Source organism: Ranitomeya variabilis, chromosome 4, assembly GCF_051348905.1.
Source record: "Ranitomeya variabilis isolate aRanVar5 chromosome 4, aRanVar5.hap1, whole genome shotgun sequence".
In the NCBI taxonomy this organism is placed as follows: Eukaryota; Metazoa; Chordata; class Amphibia; order Anura; family Dendrobatidae; genus Ranitomeya; species Ranitomeya variabilis.
This window is the reverse complement of record NC_135235.1, coordinates 232,257,633-232,278,110: the sequence shown is the minus strand read 5'-3', so window position 1 is coordinate 232,278,110 and position 20,478 is coordinate 232,257,633. Positions and strand designations below refer to the sequence as shown.

The window sequence follows — 20,478 nt, the reverse complement described above, 5'->3', positions numbered from 1 at the left end:
TGATACCCCATATGTGGGGGTAAACGACTGTTTGGGCACATGGCAGAGCTCGGAAGGGAAGGAGCACCGTTTGACTTTTCAATGCAAAATTGACTGGAATTGAGATGGGACACCATGTCGCGTTTGGAGAGCCCCTGATGTGCCTAAACATTGAAACCCCCCACAAGTGACACCATTTTGGAAAGTAGACCCCTTAAGGAACTTATCTAGCTGTGTGGTGAGCACTTTGACCCAACAAGTGCTTCACAGAAGTTTATAATGCAGAGCCGTAAAAACAGTGGAAACTCACCAATTCTAACTGAAACCCTAATCCAAACACGCCCCTAACCCTAATCCCAACGGTAACCCTAACCACACCCCTAACCCTGACAAACCCCTAACTCTAATCTCAACCCTAATCCCAACTGTAAATGTAATCCAAACCCTAACCCAATCTTTAGCCCTAACCTTAACTTTAGCCCCAACCCTAACTTTAGCCCCAACCCTAACCCTAACTTTAGCCCCAACCCTAGCCCCAACCCTAACCCAAACCCTAGCCCTAACCCTAGCTCTAGCTCTAACCCTAACCCTAACCCTAACCCTAGCCCTAACCCTAGCCCTAAAGGGAAAATGGAAATAAATATATTTTTTTAATTTTATTATTTTTCCCTAACTAAGGGGGTGATGAAGGGGGGTTTGACTTACTTTTATAGCGTTTTTTATAGCGGATTTTTATGATTGGCAGCTGTCACACACTGAAAGACGCTTTTTATAGCAAAAAAGTTTTTGCGTCTCCACATTTTGAGACCTATAGTTTTTCCATATTTTGGTCCACATAGTCATGTGAGGTCTTGTTTTTTGCGGGACGAGTCGACGTTTTTATTGGTAACATTTTCGGGCACGTGATATTTTTTGATCGTTTGGTAAAATTGATAAAGCAGTTTTATTCTTTGGGTCAGTACGATTACAGCAATACCTCATTTATATCATTTGTTTATGTTTTGGCGCTTTTATACGATAAAAACTATTTTATAGAAAAAATAATTATTTTGGCATCGCTTTATTCTGAGGACTATAACTTTTTTATTTTTTCACTGATGATGCTGTTTGGCAGCTCGTTTTTTGCGGGACAAGATGACGTTTTCAGCGGTACCATGGTTATTTATATGCATCTTTTTGATCGTGTGTTATTCCACTTTTTGTTCTGCAGTATGATAATAAAGCGTTGTTTTTGCCTTGTTTTTTTTTTTTTTTTTTTTTACGGTGTTCACTGAAGGGGTTAACTAGTGGGACAGTTTTATAGGTCATTACGGACGCGGCGATACTAAATATGTGTACTTTTATTGTTTGGTTTTATTTAGATAAAGAAATGTATTTATGGGAATAATAATTTTTTTTTCTTTATTTAGAATTTTTTTTTTTTTTTTTTACACATGTGGAAAAAAAATTTTTTAAACTTTTTAACTTTGTCCCAGGGGGGACATCACAGATCACTGATCTGACAGTTTGCACAGCACTCTGTCAGATCAGCGATCTGACTTACAGCGCTGCAGGCTTACCAGCACCTGATCTGAGCAGGCGCTTGGTAAGCCACCTCCCTGCAGGACCCGGATGCAGCCCCGTGGTCATATTGGATCCGGGGACTGCAGGGAGAGGAGGTAAGAGACGCTCGGAGCAACGCAATCACATCGCGTTACTCCGAGGGTCTCAGGGAAGCACGCAGGGAGCCCCCTCCGTGCGCGATGCTTTCCTATACCGCTGGAATACTGAGATCATGTTTGATCACAGTGTGCCGGGGGTTAATGTGCCGGGGGCAGTCCGTGACCGCTCCTGGCACATAGTGTCGGATGTCAGCTGCGATAGTCAGCTGACACCCGGCCGCGATCGGCCGCACTCCCCCGTGAGCGCGGCCGATCGCATATGACGTACTATCCCGTCACTGGGAATTAAGTCCCAGGTCACTTTGACGGGATAGTGAGTCATATGGGATTAAGGGATTAAAGGGAAGGACACACTTTCGACTGGGTCACTACATACAGTACTTCCCCTCTGAAGATAAGCCGTCCTCGGCGACTGCGCGAGTGGAGGACTACTAAAGAAGGAAATATACAGGTAATGTAAAGCAACAGCAAGGCAAGCATACTCAGATATATGGAGAACAATATGCAATAAACTGCAAAATATGAAGGTGAAAGTGCCTGTATGGAATAGATTTTCTTTCCACAATATACACTGCTCAAAAAGATAAAGGGAACACTAAAATCCCACATCCTAGATATCACTGAATGAAATATTACAGTTGTAAATATTTATTCATTACATAGTGGAATGTGTTGAGAACAATAAAACCTAAAAATGATCAACGTAAATCACAACTAATATCCCACGGAGGTCTGGAGTTGGAATGATGCTCAAAATCAAAGTAGAAAATGAAGTTACAGGCTGATCCAGCTTCAGTGGAAATGCCTCAAGACAAGGAAATGATGCTCAGTATTGTGTGTGGCCTCCACGTGCCTGTATGACCTCCCTACAACACCTGGGCATGCTCCTGATGAGACAATGGATAGTGTCCTGAGGGATCTCCTCCCAGACGTGCACTAAAGCATCCACCAACTCCTGGACAGTCTGTGGTGCAACGTGATGTTGGTGAATGGTGCGAGACATGATGTCCCAGATGTTTTCAATCGGATTCAGGATTCCTAGATGAGCTTCACTACCTGAGCCACTTGTGTCGGTTGTAGAGTCCGTCTCATGCTACCATGAGTGTGAAAGAACAACCAACATTCAAAAGTGACCAAAACATCAGCCAGAAAGCATTGGTACTGAGATGTGGTCTGTGGTACCCACCTGCAGAACCGCTCCTTTATTGGGGGTGTCTTGATAATTGCCAATAATTTCCATCTGTTGTCTGTTCCATTTGGACAACAGCATGTGAAATTGATTGTCAATCAGTGTTGCTTCCTAAGTGGACAGTTTGATTTCACAGAAGTTTGATTTACTTGGAGTCATATTCTGTTGGTTGTTTAAGTGTTCCCTTTATTTTTTTTGAGCAGTGTACTATCGTCCATATGAAAGGCTCTGGAAAGGCAGTTTAGTGGCAACAAGCAGTCCAAAATAACTCCATGGCTGCATATGAAAATAATGGAAATAATAAGCAAAGTGCATGGTATTACCCAGGTGCAGAGGTGGAAACGTTACTAATCTGACTAGCTAACTAAATATACACATGAAAAAGGATATTATTTTTTTTAGTCTCTGTAGCGGGCTGGAAGTGTCCCCTTTGTGGATGATAGGCAGTGGTTCTTAGCTTCTTGCACCCACGGAATTGGCAGAGTTATTGAAATAGTTGGGACTCAAAGTCAGATCCACGGTCAGTGAGGGCTGCTTCAGGGCAACTGTAATGTCTCACATATTCATGGTAGAAGGTGAACGGCAACCCACTTAGTATAGTGGTCCACCATGGTAAGGGCATACACACTCTCAACTGGGTCACTACAGGGGCACTCAGGAGAAAAAAAAAACTTTTTTCTGAAACTTGCGTTAATGAGGGATGGGATCAAATTCCTGATTTTACTATGGGCTTGACAGCTGTCTGGTCTGCTGAAGTAAAAGAGAAGAGGCATATGGATATGTAAGGTATAATGATGAGCGAACGTGTGGGAAAAGGTGTTATTCGAGCATGCTCATGTGCTAAGCAAGTGACTTCGGCGTTCCTGAAAAATATGCCAACCCTACAACCTTACTAGTGATGAGTGAACGTGTCGGAAAAGGTGTTATTTGAGCATGCTCATGTGCTAATCGAGTGACTTTGATGTTCTCGAAAAATATGCCAACCCTACTATCCTACTAGTGATGAGCAAACGTGTTGGAAAAGGTGTTATCCGAGCATGCTCGTGTGCTAACCTAGCGACTTCGGCATTCCCAAAAATTATGGCAACCCTACAACCTTACTAGTGATGAGTGAACGTGTCGGAAAAGGTGTTATCCGAGCATGCCCGCGTGCTAACCAAGTGACTTTGATGTTCTCGAAAAATATGCCAACCCTCTGCCTTACTATTGATGAGCGAACAAGTCGGAAAAGGTGTTATCCGAGCATGCTCCTGTGCTGACCGAATGACTTTGACGTTCTTGAAAAATATGCCAACCCTACTACCTTACTAGTAATGACTAATGAGCGAACGTGTTAAAAAAGGTGTTGTTCAAACAGGCAATCCCTGCATGTGTTGCATCTGTTGAACAGCACAGCTGCGAGACATGCAGCCATGGGCAAGGGGAACATATTTTTCGAGAAAGTCGAAGTCACTCGGTTAGCACACGAGAATGCTTGGATAACATTCGCTCATCACTTGTGAGGTATTAGGGTTTGCATAGTAGTTTATTACTACAGAGATGACATTAGGAAGCTCATGGTCACTGGTAAAAGTTGTGCAGGACCGGGATAAGGTAAAACAAAGCTGAGTAAGTAACATCGCCAAAATCTGATTATCTTCTGTGGATAATTAGGCATCCAGAAACTTTCACATGGGGAGTGAAAAACACTGATACATCATTCTACAGAGACGTCATTTGCTATAATTTGACATTTTGGTTTTCCTCCAGAGTCACAATGAGCTGAATACATGTGCGTCTTGCACAATTGTGAGGGGAGGGTCACTGGACAAGGTAGCTTTTATAATATATGTAAATTCATGTTATTAATGAGTCCAGGACCTGGTATAAATACCGCCCCATCCAGGATAGTCACAGACCGGAGCACTAGAGGAGCAGGTAAGCTTTTCCATTACCCATAACACTCACTACACAGATATAGATCTAAAAAAATACTTACATTTTTACATTTTCCAAATGTAGGTAAAATTGTAAATGGCAAATAATGAAAAAAAAAATATGGAAAATCTTTTTAAGGGCTTGTTCACACTTTGCAGATTCCACTGCGGATTTTTCCGCAGCGGATTTGCAAAAACCGCAGTGCAAAACCGCGGTGATTTTCACTGCGGTTTTTTGTGCGGTTTCTACTGCGGATTCCACTGCGGTTTTCCAACTGCACTTTCCTATTGGTGCAGGTGGAAAACCGCTGCGGAATCCGCAGAAAGAATTGACATGGTACTTCTTTTTTTCCGCAGAAAATCCGTGCGGATTTTCCTGTGGAAAAACGCAAAGTGGGCACAGCGGTTTTTGTTTTCCATAGGGTAACATTGTACTGTACCCTGCATGGAAAACTGATGCGGATCCGCAGCAAAAACCGTAAAGTGTGAACATAGCCTAAATATTATAACATTAGAATTATATTTAAAGTCCATAAAAAGATGCTAAATGGAATAATACTATGGACTAAGGAAAAATACATTGATATAATATAACATTGCATGTAAGTACGTTTGGTCTAGAAACTCAGGGTGTGAATGCGTTCTTAATGAAAGGGGTTATTTTCAGAAAACTTTGTTCTATAGGCTGCAGTAGTCATACAAAAAACAAAATAAAACAAGTATTACTCACCCTATCTCGGTCCAACACTGATTTTCCACTGCTTCCCAGGTTTTTGTTGTTTGTCTGCAAAGCTGACATCATGGTGACAACGTTGCAGACAATCACTGAGATCAGTGGCTCTGCAGTTGTAGACGGCATGAGCTGATGAAGTGATTATTCCTTACTACCCTCCTAAAATAGTGATGCCTCCTTACTGCCCCCTACAGTAGTGATGCCTCCTAACTGCCCCCTACAGTAGTGATGCCTCATTACTACCCCTACAGTAGTGATGCCTCCTTAGTGCTCCTCTAATGTAGTGATGCGTCAATACTGACCTCCTACAGTAGTTATGCCTCCTTACTGCCCCATACAGTAGTGATGCCTCCTTACTGCCCCCCTACAGTTGTGATGCCTCATTACTGCCCCCCTACAGTGGTGATGCCTCAATACTGACCTCCTACAGTAGTGATGTCTCCTTACTGCCCCATACAGTAGTGATGCCTCCTTACTGCCCCCTACAGCAGTGATGCCTCCTTACTGCCCCCTACAGTAGTGATGCCTCCTTACTGCCCCCCTACAGTAGTGATGCCTCATTACTGACCTCCTACAGTAGTGATGTCTCTACAGGAGTGATGTCTCCTTACTGCCCCATACAGTAGTGATGCCTCCTTACCGCACCCCTACAGTAGTGATGCCTCCTTACTGCCCCCCTACAGTAGTGATGCCTCCTTACCGCACCCCTACAGTAGTGATATCTCCTTACCGCACCCCTACAGTAGTGATGCCTCCTTACTGCCCCCCTACAGTAGTGATGCCTCCTTACTGCCCCCTACAGTAGTGACGCCTCATTACTGCCCTCCTACAGTAGTGATGCCTCATTAGTGCCCCCTACAGTAGTGATGCCTCCTTAGTGCTCCCTTACAGTAGTGATGCCTCCTACAGTCGTGATGCCTCCTTATTGCTCCTTACAGTATTGATGTCTCCTTACTGCCCCATACAGTAGTGATGCCTCCTTAGTGCTCCTTTACAGCAGTGATGGCTCCTTACTGCCCCATACAGTAGTCATGCCTCCTTACTGCCCCATACAGTACTGATGCCTCCTTAGTGCTCCTTTACAGCAGTGATGGCTCCTTAGTGCCCGCTTAGAGTAGCGATGCCTCACTACTACCCCCTACAGTAGTGATGCCTACTTAATGCTCTCTTGCAGTAGTGATGCCTCCATAGCACCCCCTAACAGTAGTTATGCCTCCTTAATGCTTCTTTAAAGTAGTGATGCCTCCTCAATGCTGCCTTACAATAGTGATGCCTCCTTAGTGCCCCCTGACAGTAGTGATTCCTCCCTACTGCCCTCTTACAGTATTGATGACTCCTTAGTGCTCCCTAGTTGTGCTGCCTCCTTAGTGCTCCTAACAGTAGTGATGTCTTTTTACTGCCCTCATACAGTAGTGATGCCTCTTTTTTGCTCCCTTACTGTACTGATGCCTCCTTACTGCCCACTTACAGCAGTGATGCCTAATTACTGCCTTGTTACAGTAGTGATGCCTCCTTACTGTAGTGATGCATTCTTACTACCCCCTCACAGTAGATATGCCTCTCTTTTTGCTCCTGTACAGTAGTGATGCCTTCTTATTTCTCCCTTACAGTAGTGATGCCTCCTTTATGCCCCTTACAGTAGTGGAGCCTCCTCTGTACCCTCTTAAAGTCATAATTATTTTTAGTACCCAGCACACAGGAAGCATGGATTCGAAGAATCCTGGTGATCAAGACAATGACGCTGATAACCAAGAAGATGAGATCAGTCATGAGTTGTGACTTATTGCTGCTTCCTAAATAACACTGCAGCTCACTAGTAAATCCTTCACAGGCGGCAGTGCAGATCATGACCACTGAGTGGTGACATCTGGACATATAGAATCCGACATCTTGTGATAGAGCCAAGAGCAAATGAACGGAAGGAAATATTTGTATATTGTTTCTTTTGTCTCTTCTGTTTCAGTTATGGAGTGTCTTTCACTTATGAAATTTCGCCTGTGGGCTGTATTACTTTGTGGTAAGACCTAAAATGGCATTTAATAAATTACCTACAAATTACACATCTGTATTCCTAACATGAAACTGAGTAAACTCTCTAGTTTTCCACGATTTGATAGATGTTACTTTCTATTAACTAAATTTACTAGACATTGTGTTAGAGAACTATTATTCTTTTGCAGCAATGATCTGTGCACTGTACTGATCATTATCATATTCTGATAAACAGCGCACCACATGGTGTGGAGGGGTATTACAAGAAACTATTTGGAAACTTTTACGAATCTACTTGCAGATACAGGTCATTCAGATCCAACATATCACCCTAAAATTTTCATGAAAAGGACCACAAAACCCCTGTGAGGTGGATGACAATTGTCCTATATTAGGAGGGAAATTCAACAATATCTATAGCCATGTCCCAGCCCTGTCTAAAACTATCTTCCACCCATATCTATAGACATCATGCAGCCATGTCTATAGCCATTATACAGCTTTATCTACAGCAATCGTCCACCCATGTGTACAGTCATTACCCAGCCATGTCTACAGCCATCACCAGACCATGTTTAAAGTCATTATCCAGCTATGTCTATAGTCATCTCACAGCCATATCCACAACCTTCACCTAGCCATGTCTACAGCCATTACAAAGCCACATCAACAGCCATCACCAAGCCATGTCTACAGCCATTACTCAGCCATGTTTATAGCCATCACCCAGCCATGTCTACAGCCATTACCCAGCCATGTCTACAGCCATTGCCCAGCCATGCCTATAACGACAACTAGCCATCTCTACAGCCATCACCCAGCTATGTGTACAGCCATCACCCACCCATGTCTATAGCCATCATCCAGCCATGTCTACAGACATTACCCAACCTTATCTAAAGCGATCACCTAGCCATCGCCAAGCCATGTGTACAGCCATCATCTAGCCATGTCTACAGCTGTTACCCAGCCATGACTTTAGCCATCACCAAGCCATGTCTACAGCCATTACCCAGCCATGTCTACAGCCATTACCCAGTCATATCTACAGCCATTACCCAGCCATGTGTATAGCCATCACTTAGCCATGTCTACAACTATCACCTAGCCATGTCTACAGCCATCATCTAGACATGTCTACAGCCATTACCCAGCCATGTGTACAGCCATCACCCACCAATGTCTACAGCCATCATCTACCCATGTCTACAGCCATTACTCAGCCATGTCTATCGCCATCATCCACCCATGCCTATATCCATTACCCAGTCATATTTACAGCCATCATTCACCAATGTCTACAACCATTACCTAGCCATGTCTATAGCAGTTATCCATTCATGTTAATAACTATTACCTAGCCAAGTGTATAGGCATTACCTAGCCATGTGTATAGGCATTACAGAGCTATCTCTGCAGCCATCATCCACCCTTTTCTGCAACAATCATCCAAATATGTTTACAGCCATCTTGTACACATGTCTACAGCCATTACAGTCATTTCTACAGCAATGCTCAATCTATGTCTGCAGCCATTGTCTAGACATGTTTACAGCCATCATCCAAGCATGTCTGCAGGCATTTTCCAGCCATGGCTGCACAGAAACCATCATTCATACATGCCTATAACCATTATTCACCCATATCTACAGCCATTACCCTGCCATGTCTACAGCCATTACCCATTCATGTCTATAGCCATGACTGAGCAATGTGTATGGCCATCTTCCACCAATGTGTACAGCCATTACCAAGCCATGTCTCTAGCCATCACCCAGCCATGTCTACAGCCATCACCTAGTCATGTCTACAGCCATTATCAAGCCATGTCTATAGCCATCACCCAGCCATGTCTATAGCCATTACCCAGCCATGTCTACAGCCATTATCAAGCCATTTCCACAGCCATCATCCACCCATGTCTACAGCCATTACCCAGCCATGTCCATAGCCATTATTCAGCCATGTCTACAGCCATTTCTGAAGCCATGTGTATAGCCATCATCCACTCATGTCTAGAGTCATCAACCACCCAGGTCTACATGCATTACCCTGTCATGTCTACGGCCATCCCCTAGCTATGTCTACAGCCATTACCCAGTCATGTCTACAGCCATCATCCACGCATGTCTAAAGCCATCACCTACCAATGTCTACAGCCATCAACCAGACATGTCCACAGCCATCACCGAGCCATGTGTACATGGAGCGCCCCCAGAAGGGCTATGGGGTACTCGGTACCGGATCCCTCGGTTCTCGGCGGGGATGTCACGGTGGCTGACCCGGTCCATGGCCCTAGGGGCGTCCATTGATAAATGGGGGAAAGGTCTTTAAAGGGATAATGTTCCTGACACCACCTGTGGTATTCGGTCAGGGTGACCGACGCTGCTAGGGGTCCGCTGGGGTGATGTGATGGCAGCTAGATGGTATACCTTGCCACAGGTGAAGTGTATCCCCAGGGCTTCCCAGAGTGTAGGTGGTGGATGGTGTGAGGCGCAGTGAAGAACGAGGACACAAGGTTGCAGTCTCTTTACCTTTTTACTGATGGCTTCAGCATCCACAGTCCAGGGTACCGACCACAGGGTAGGCAGAGTCCGGCCGGTCTGAAGGCAAATCCAGAGTCCCCTTATCCAGGTGGAAATCAGTAGCCTTCCTCTAGCGCCTGGATGTTGTAGTACCTCCCTGCTGAGCTTCTCGGTAAGGTCCTCACAACTATTGGAGATGTTAAGTCTCTTTCTCTCTGTCCCCCTGATGGATAGGATAGGACAAAACCCATATGACTGGTGGTCTGAGGCTTTTTATAGGGACCCTACGACGCACCGGCCCCCACAAGTTGCCACCGTGCCTCATAGGTATAAGGTCAGGCAGCTAACGTGGAATGAACTGTCCTGCCAGTCTCTGAAGTAAAGCATAGAGATCCTTACTCCCTCGGTATTCTGGCCACCAGGATTCTTGTGCCTCAGAAGGAGGCAGCCTTTCACAGGGCAGAACTCCTTCTGATTTCCTCTCCTTGTGCTATGACTTCGTTTCTCACTCACTGCAATACACTTCTCTTGTAATGCCTCTTTCTTAGGATGCTGCCGCACGTGGGGCAGGCACAGCTCCGTGGACCCTCGTCCTCCTCAGACCGCAGTCTGGATCTGGCTGGAACCCACTCCAGCCAGCTTCTGCCAAACTCCGTCGGGTTCTGACTAACTTCCTAACCAAGCCACCAGTTTTACCTAACTGTGAGGAGTGCCCTAATAAATAGAAGCGTAGCTCCTCCTGGCGGCCTGGAGTGTGAAGTGTGTTGTGTGTGGTTTGTGATACCTGGACAGAAGATCTCCTTTATTGCCTCCAGACGTAATGTCACTCCCCCTGGTGGAAGAATTACATTACTGCAACGACCAGGACTCTGGGGCGCTGCATACAGCCATCACTTAGCCGTGTCTACAGCCATCACCTAGCCATGTGTATAGCCATCATCCACTCATGTCTACAGCCATCACCCACCCATGTGTTATGGACTGGTAATTTAGGAGCGACATGCGACTAGCTCTGAGCAGGTGGTAACTATACAGACCGCAGTTCCTGATCTTAACACAACACTAGCAGTAGCCATGGGATGTTCCTGTCACTCCCTGGACTTGTCACAGCCGGAGAACTAGCTACCCCTAAAGGTAGAAACAGGAAAACTCTCTTGCCTCAGAGAAAATCCCCAAAGGATAGGACAGCCCCCCACAAATATTGACTGTGAGAGGAGAAGGAAATGACATACGTAGTATGAAACAAGATTAAGCAAAGGAGACCACTTCTAGCTAGATAGACAGTAAGGAAAGAAGACTGCGGTCAGTAATAAAAACTAGAAAAAGTCCACCGCAGAGATATGCAAAAATCTCCACACCTGACTAAAGGTGTGGAGGGCAAAAACTGCAGCCCAGAGCTTCCAGCTTAGCTGAATAGATCCATACTGATAAGCTGGACAAATGAGCAAAACATAGAATGTGCTGAACAATAAAGTCCACAACAAGTGGACTGCAAAAGGACAAGCAAGGACTTATCTTTGCTGAACTGGACAGAGTGTCAGGGAAATCCAAAAGAGCAGTGGCTCCAAGCAGGAACAATTGACAACTGGCATTGATTAAGGGATAAGGTCAGACTAAAATAGCCGAGCCAGAAAGTCGATCAGTGGGAGCAGCTGCTGATGCTAAATCCAAGAAGCAGCTATACCACTCAACACCACAGGAGGGAGCCCAAGAGCAGAATTCACAAAAGTGCTACTTACAACCACCGGAGGGAGCCCAAGAGCGGAATTCACAACACCCATGACAACATTTATTACCCTGTCATGTCTACAGCCATCACCTAGCCATGCGTGCAGCCACCACTTAGGCTACTTTTACACTTCCGTCGGTACGGGGCCATCGCAAACCATTGGCCCGACGTACCGACCGACGTTGTGCTAAATGTAGCACAACGTGGGCAGCGGATGCAGATTTACAACGCATCCGCTGCCCATTGTGAGTTCCGGGGAGGAGGGGGCGGAGTTTCGGCCACGCATGCGCGGTCGAAAATGGCAGACCCGTCGCACAAAGAAATGTTACATAAAACTTTTTTTGTGCGTCGCGGCCGCCAAAACATGACGCATCTGTTGCACGACCGATGCGACGTGCGGCCATACGTCGCAATGCGTCGCTAATGCAAGTCTATGGAGAAAAAATGCATCCTGTGGGCAACTTTGCAGGATGCGTTTTTTCTCCAAAATGACGCATTGCAACGTAGGCCATAGGACGGAAGTGTGAAAGTAGCCTTAACCATGTCTGCAGCCATAACAGCCATGTGTATAGCCATCATCCACCCAGGTCTACATCCATTACCCAGCCATGTCTATAGCCATCACTCAGTCATGTTAAAAGCTATCACCCAGCCATGTGTATGGTCATCACTTAGCCATGTCTACAGCCATCACCTAGCCACATCTACAGCCTTCACCTAGCCATGTCTACAGCCATCACCCACCCATGTCTACATCCATTACCCAGGCATGTAAATAGCAATCACCCAGCCATGTCTACAGCCATTACACAGCCATGTGTATGGCCATCACTCAGCCATGTGTACGGCCATTACTTAGCCATGTCTACAGCAATCACCTAGCCATGTCTACAGCTATTACCCACTCATGCCTACAGCCATCATCCATGCATGTCTAAAGCCATCACCCAATAATGTCTACAGCCTTGTCTACAGCAATCACCTACCCATGTCTACAGCCATTACCCAGCCATGTCTACAACCATTACCCACCCATATCTACAGCCATCATCCAACCATGTCTAATGCCATCACCCACCGATGTCTACAGCTGTTACCCAGCAATGTCTACAGCCATGAACCAGCCATGTGTATATCCATCATCCACCCATGTCTACAGCCTTCATCCACCTATATCCACATCATCCACCATTACCCAGCCATGTTTACAGACATCATCCATTTATGTCTACAGCCATTACCTAGCCATATGTATAGGCGTTACCTAGCCATATGTATAGGCATTAACCAGCCATGTGTACATCCATCATCCACCCTTTTCTGCAACCATTATCCAAATATGTTTATAGCCATCTTGTACCCATGTCTACAGCCATTACAAAGCCATTTCTACAGCAATGCTCCACCTATGTCTACAGCAATTTTCCAGACATGGCTTCAGCCATTATCCAGCTATTTATATAGACGAATATTTACTGCAAGGGCAATTGACATGTTTCATGCTCCAAAACATCACACCACATGTCAGTTTATGCTGTGTAAAAAAGTACCAAGGATGTAAGATTTAGAGAATCCCATGCACTTTGCTAAAACTGTAAGACGCTGCATTTATTGAACACAAAATTACATACCAGAAAAAAGCACCAAATATTCGTTATGGGAAGTTAGCTGTGGGAGCAGAACCAAATGACAAAACGAAGACATAAGAAGCATTTATATATTCACACAGAGGTTTTGCAAGACTAGGAAAATTCATGCACCCCAAACTCTCACATGGCTATGGGGACGGAAAAATCAAAACACTAGGGTAGGAGAAAACAAAATGCAAAAAGCGCAAAAGCAAAAATTTGCCAAGGCTGGAAGGGGTTAATTGTGCATGACCATAAATACAGGTAATTTAAATGAGTGGCATTGTGAGTCGTTATTTTTCCATCTATTTTGCACCTATATTTTTCATGTCTATTTTCCATCCATCCATCTGTTTGGGAGTCTAAGACAATAAACCTGCTTCAAATAAAACTTTTATTCTATAATCGTGCACAAACTTTGTCTATTGGTAATTTATCAGTAAAACTGAAGACTTTGGGACAGATGAAGTAATGTGTGCTATTTATTCTCCAGGATCTGGTCTACTGGTGGGATTCAAAGGAACGGCAGTACAGGGGCAAATATGTAAGTCCTTAAAAGTTTAGTTTTGTAATAAAAATGTCTCCCATGTAGTCACATCAATGAAAAAATATACATAATACTCCTGCTGAAGAGCAAAAAGGCAAAAAAAAAGAAAAAAAATAACAACAACAACAGCAACAAACATTGGTTGGTCATTAACGTTCATTCAGGCCTGGTTGAGGATAGCCTTCACCATGGCCTGTAAAGGGTCAGATTGTCTTGCTCAAAGTTATCTTTGATAACTTTGGGCACTTGTATCACTAGTAACATGTCAACTTTATGTCACAAATGTGCTTTGGGTGGACATTCCCTCTAAGGTATTTCCTTTCGGATTAGTAAAGTCTATGATGTCAGACTTTCTGTGCTTCAATTTAGATTAAAAACAATTTTAGTCTATGAAAAAAGGACCTGAACTGTAAATCTAACTGTAAGTTTCATTTATAGCAATAGAAAGTATCTTCATACGAGGAAGAGAATTTGTTACCGTGTTTCTGCAGCCAACATGCGATACACTAATCCCTAGGTGGGGAATCGAGCTTCCTAGACCATGTTCATCTTCCACCTCGGTATCCATTAATAATTCTGATATCAAGAAGGAGGTCACAATTAGGAAAAGAGAACTAGCAACATTCAAGTACCCAAATCTCCCGCAGATTATAGGATCAGGGATATCTTCCAATAGCATGATCATTAAAGCCAATGAGGACATCACCGTGATGTCCCGTAACTTTGTAGGAACCAGTGGAGACGTTGCTTTGCATTACCCGGTTGACCAGTGGGGAACTAAATACACCATATTCACCCCGACTGATGGACCTTCAAAACACTATGCACAATTTGCTGTTGTTGCTCAGCACATGTTAACTACACTTACCATAGTCCTCAGCGGAACTGTATATTACAACGGGAAGAATTATAATAAAGGTGACACCATGACCGTGGATCTGAAGCCATTCCAGTTTGTGCAGTTGCAGAGTAAAGACAACCTCTCCGGAACTGAGGTCGCCTCTCAACATCCGGTGGCCATCATATCTGGCCATTCATGTGTTCCTGGTGTTGGAGGTTGCAGTCTTGTTTATGAACAGCTCCTACCAGAAAAAAATTGGGGAAAGTCCTACTGTGTCTCAGTCCCGTCCTTCTTATCTAGTGACAGCCAAGTTTATGTCTTGGGGTCTAAACCCACTTATCTGGAGTACCAGTCAGGTGACGAAAAGCTGACGACCAACCTAGAAGCAGGAAAACCGATGAAGTTTAAGGTTTCTGCTTCCAAACCCTTATCCATCCACAGCACAGAGAATATTCAGGTTTTTCTTTATGGCTTTAGTGGCAAATTTGAGGGCAAACCCTTTGGATCTTTCCTGACCAAAATCCCAGATACTGAATCGTTCTTCCATAATTACAGCCTCATTGGACAGAAGGGATTTGACAATAATTTGGCCATTATTACAGCGAAGGCCTCGAGTGTATCTGGATTCTTATTTAATGGGAAACCTCTACAAAATGCAGAATGGAAGGCAATCCCTAACTCTGAGTACGTCTCATCAGAAATTAATTATGGTGGAGGCTTCAGTTCCAACACAATGCAAAATCCCATAGCACCTTTCGGTCTCGTAACTATTGGGTACTCAGTGGGCATGGCGTATGGCACAGTGGCAGCGGGAATACAAGGTGTGTATGTCATATTCTTCAGTATAGCTCATCTATTGTGTCTGGCTTTTGGACTTGTTTGACTATTTTTGACTTCTTCTTTCCAGCTCCGGTGTGTCCACTTCTCTACTCAATTGGTAATTCCACATCTACACATCGAGAAATATTTGTAACAAGTGAAAAGAAAAATACGTGTAAATTATCACCAACGAAATGGTCCATAACGAGCTCCGATACAGCAAGTTGATTGTCTCTGGTTTCTATCATGTAACAATTATCTTCCTCTTTGTTCCCCTCCCCCAAACATCCGACTCTGTTATCGGCAGCTCATCCCTTCCTTCCACTTAGAGATCTGAGTCATCATGAAGGTTTACCATCAATAACAAACCAATCAGCTTTTCCTTTGTACAGATCAACGCATTTTGGCAAATGCAGATTTTTGTAAAATTTCAATTTTACTCGAATTTTCAATCTTACTCGAAGTGATGAGTAAACAAACAGGCAACCCCCACATGTATTTAGGCTGTGTAGCAGCTGCAAATCATGCAGCTGCGGTGACAAAAACTAAATCTTCGATCACACCAAAATACTCTGAGACCACCCGAGTACCGAGCATACTCACTCATCACTAGTGCTCATCTGTACCAAGGATGCGTAATTTTAAGAGCCTTGAGGCCAAAAATGCACTGTGTCGATTGGCTGTCATGGCAGCTGACGACATGCTGAAGGTTCCCAGCACTACCATCATGCTACTCCTGCGATATCCTTCATATCAACTATATTTTGCAATACCATGGCATAATCGGTATATAGAAGATGTGATCAAAATGTCACAGATTACGTCATTATAAAGGACTAAAATATAATGTAAAAAAAAGTTTTAAAAAGTAATTGAAAAATATTTTAACGATATAGAACTTTTAAATTACCCCTTCTTTCCTATTTAAAAAAATAATGATAATAAAAAAATGATATATCTGCATTGATAAAGTCCAATATATAAAAATATAAAATACATACAATTAAAAATAAATTAAAAAAAATAAAATATAAAATGAATTACCCATAGAGTAAATGCCGAAAAGAGAAAAATCAATATATCAAAAGTAGATAAATATTGAAAAGGAAATGTTTGGTATTTCCATTCATAAAGTTCAATGTAACACAATATAAAATGTATCATCCATATAGTAATTGCATGAAAGAGAAAAATTGAAAGGTTCCAAACTTTTACTATATTGGTTGTACTGAGAAACTGAAATTAATATACATTTGGTGATAATTTTAATTTGCATCAGGAGTTGAATATTTTTTTTTTGTTTACAATTGGACTTGAAAAGGAAGCGCAGGGATGTTGGAAACGAGTATGTCTACAATGTTATATTATTGTAATAGTATTCTGTTAAACTCAATATTTGTAAAATGTAAACAGGTCACCAACTCTCTGTGCCCTGTTTGGATTTGCAGATGATTCATACTGCCTTGATTGTAATTATTGTCAATCCCAGAGTTTCCGGGCAGACGTCAGCTGTATAACACTGGTGTACGGAGTAGTCACGGCTTTGAGCGCCCTCCAGAAATTCACATCCATCAGAGAGGCAGGTCTCAAAACTAAATGGTGTTAAGGGTGGACATTCCCTCTAAGTCATGGCCATTCGCATTAGTGACGTCTACGATGCTAAAATTTGGTCAGAAAATGGAAGGTGTTCGCTAAATCCAAATATTCCTGGTCAGAATATAGTTATGGTGGAGGCTTCGGCTCCAACATCATACAACATCCCACAACACTAGAGATGAGCGGATCAGGCAAAACTCAATTTCCGCTGTTATCACAGATTTGCCCCAGGAAGTTTGAATTTAATGTCCCTTGTTATTCTGTGTGGTCTATCTCCAGACCCCAGATTTAAAAAATATAGAAAATCCTTATTGTCACCTCACCACTCACCTCTCCGCTCCTCACTGTCACCCTTCCAGTCCTTGCTACATCTTCAGATTGCCACCACTTGAACTGAAATCCCCGATCCCATGAGACTAGGCCAGGACTTCTTGGTTCGATTAGATAAGGAAGGGTTCTGCACAAGCATGTGAAAGATTATGGCACCAAAATGTCAAGGCCTTGAGGGCTCACGTTTATAAATCTCCTTATCTTATTGAAACCTGGAAGTCCCAGCCCCGAGTGAAAGGCCGAGGAACTTCAACGCAAGCGGTGGTGATCTGAAGATGCGACAAGGACCTGATGGGTGGTGATGAGGAGTGGAGGGGCTAGAGTAGAGAGGCGAGATGTGAAGTTTTGGTGGCCTTTTATGGTTTAGAAACATGTCGGGAAGCAGACGCCTTCGCGTTGAGTCCATACAGAAGCAAATTACCCAAAAAAATGCATTTTGACAAATGTGAATTTTTGTAAAAATTTAAGTAGAATTCAATTCCGCTCAAATTTTTTTGCTCATCTCTATAGAAGATATTTCGGTCTCCTAACGTTTGGGTACTCAATGTATGTGGTCTATGTGTTAGTGGTATTGGGGTATGACAGGTGTGTATTCTTCAGTATTTCACATATATTGTGTTTTTTTACTTGTTTTTGACAATTTTTGACTTTTTTTTTCCAGCCCCTGAGTGTTTCGGCCCTGAATAAAATGGTAATTCACATCTATACTTTACAATATGGCTAACTAACAAAAAAAATTTATATCCCAAAATAATGAAAAAATAACAAACTTGTATATTAGCACCAACTACACCGTCCATACAACAAGTGGATTGTCTCTGGTTTGCTATCAAGTAACAATTACGGTATCTTTTTTTGTCACCACCTCTCAACACATCTGACCTTATTACTGGCTGCTCACTTTACATGTAGACATCTGCTGCCATCTATTGATTTACGATCAATGACAAATCGATCAACTCTTATTTGTTGTTGTATCTTCAGAAACATTTACTGTATGTTGGACAATGATTAGGAACAAACTTTTGTACAGATCATTGTCCTCCATGTGTAAAAGTTTTTTAAGCAGTTTAAGACTGAGTTATCTTCACCTACTCGTGTCCACTGCAAACTTTTGTCTTCTTTTCCAAACATTCAAATAACCAACCTGCAGCACGGCAGACACAAGCTTTAATAGTGATCCACAGGCTGTTTTGGTAATGATAGAAGGATTTTCTTTGCCTAAAGATCTAAGCAGTATTCTTCTTCTTCATAGGCATATTGCCCTGGTACACACAGATATTTCTCTATATAATTGTAGACGTAGTAAAATAAAAGTAAAAGCCTTATGTTTACTAAAAAACTGCCAAGAAATTATGAAGAATAAATGTGTTAATCACATTCTTTAAATACTTATGAAAAATGAACATCACAAACCCACAAAAAACAGACATGTTTAGTATGTCTGCAACTATGACAGAATATGTAATACAGTGACAGTTTATTTACGGTGAACACTGTGATTGTTTTTACCTTTTTATTAAGTAAATTAAAAATAAACATAAATGTAATGGTTGAAACATGGCAGCTTGTAAAATACATCATATGTATCACAAAAAGTCTGTTATCTATCTGTTATTTTCTATTATCTATTTATTATCTATTATCTATCAACTATCTATCTATTATCTATCTATCATCTTATCTATTACCCATTATCTATCATCTATTATCTATTATCAGTCTATCATCTATCTATTATATGTCTGTTATCTATTATCTATCTATCTATCTATCTATCTATCTATCTATCTATCTATCTATCTGTCTATTATCTATCTATATATTATCTATTATCTATCTATCTATCTATCTATCTATCTATCTATTATCTATCTATTTAATTTTTTTGTAACCTTTGTTTTGTACCATTAATCCCTTCTCTGTCCTGCAGGTTCTGGGCCAATAAATTACATCTAATATTCTGAGATACTGTGATTCCTGGAAGAGACCAAGATAATGGAGGAAAGATGTCACCGGAAATAAACAGCACGCACAGAAATCCGAGGGTCTTCTATATGCACTTACAGAAATTTACCTTAAAAAATCTTACAATAAATCATCTTTTCTTTCCTTATAAATCTGCAATAATGACTCATTGGGTGAAATTGATTAATGCAAACATCTGATTAGACCTGGAAGTGAGATTATAATTTCCAGGACATTAATAGCATAATGCAGCAAATATTATAATCTGCTTATACAATAATAAATCATCCAGCTCAGCTGTGTTGTGTGCAGTAATTACTTCCACCACTAGGAGGCGATGCAGTGATGGACTGCGCTATACATGTAGTACAAGGCGCTAAATATGGAATAACGTCGGGTCTGGGGTGGATTAGAGTAACATGGGTGTGGGCTGCTTACCATTTGTGAATCCCTTTGACCAGAAGTGGACAATGAACTTTCTAGAGGGCTCAATATTATTATTAAAATATTAATTATAAATATTTTATATTAATTATATTGCTTAATAGTTAGCAGAATTAAGCATGCTGACATCCCCGTATATACCGTATGATCCCACACACAGTCCCTATATACTGTAAGAGCCCACACACCCACACATAGCCTCCTACAGTGGGGAAACTAATTATTTGATACACTGCCGATTTTGTAAGTTTTCTCACCTACAAAGAATGGAGAGATCTGTAATTTTTATCGTAGTTACACTTCACCCGTGAGAGACAGAATCTAAAAAGAAAATCCATAAAATCATATTTATAGTATGAGCCCCATGTAGCCTCTGATATACAGGATGTGTCCTATGTAACCTCTGATATACAGCATGTTACCAATGTAGTCCCCTATACATAACATGAGCCCTATATAGCCCACTATATACAACATATGCTTCACATAGCCTCTTATATACAACATGTGCCCCACATAGCCTCTTATATACAACATGTGCCCCACATAGCCTCTTATATACAAACTAGACTGTGGCCCGA

General features: G+C 42.4%; 1 protein-coding gene across 1 annotated transcript in view; it reads left to right on the top strand.

The window, feature by feature from the left end:
- The window catches only part of LOC143768745 (IgGFc-binding protein-like), a 184,696-nt gene extending 164,957 nt beyond the window's left edge, over positions 1-19,739 (top strand). The window contains exon 7 of the mRNA XM_077257394.1: positions 19,419-19,739. Within this exon, the coding sequence (XP_077113509.1) occupies positions 19,419-19,444 (26 nt within the window). The 3' untranslated portion in view covers positions 19,445-19,739. The remainder of the gene's footprint in view (positions 1-19,418) is intronic.
- Positions 19,740-20,478: the final 739 nt, after the last annotated feature.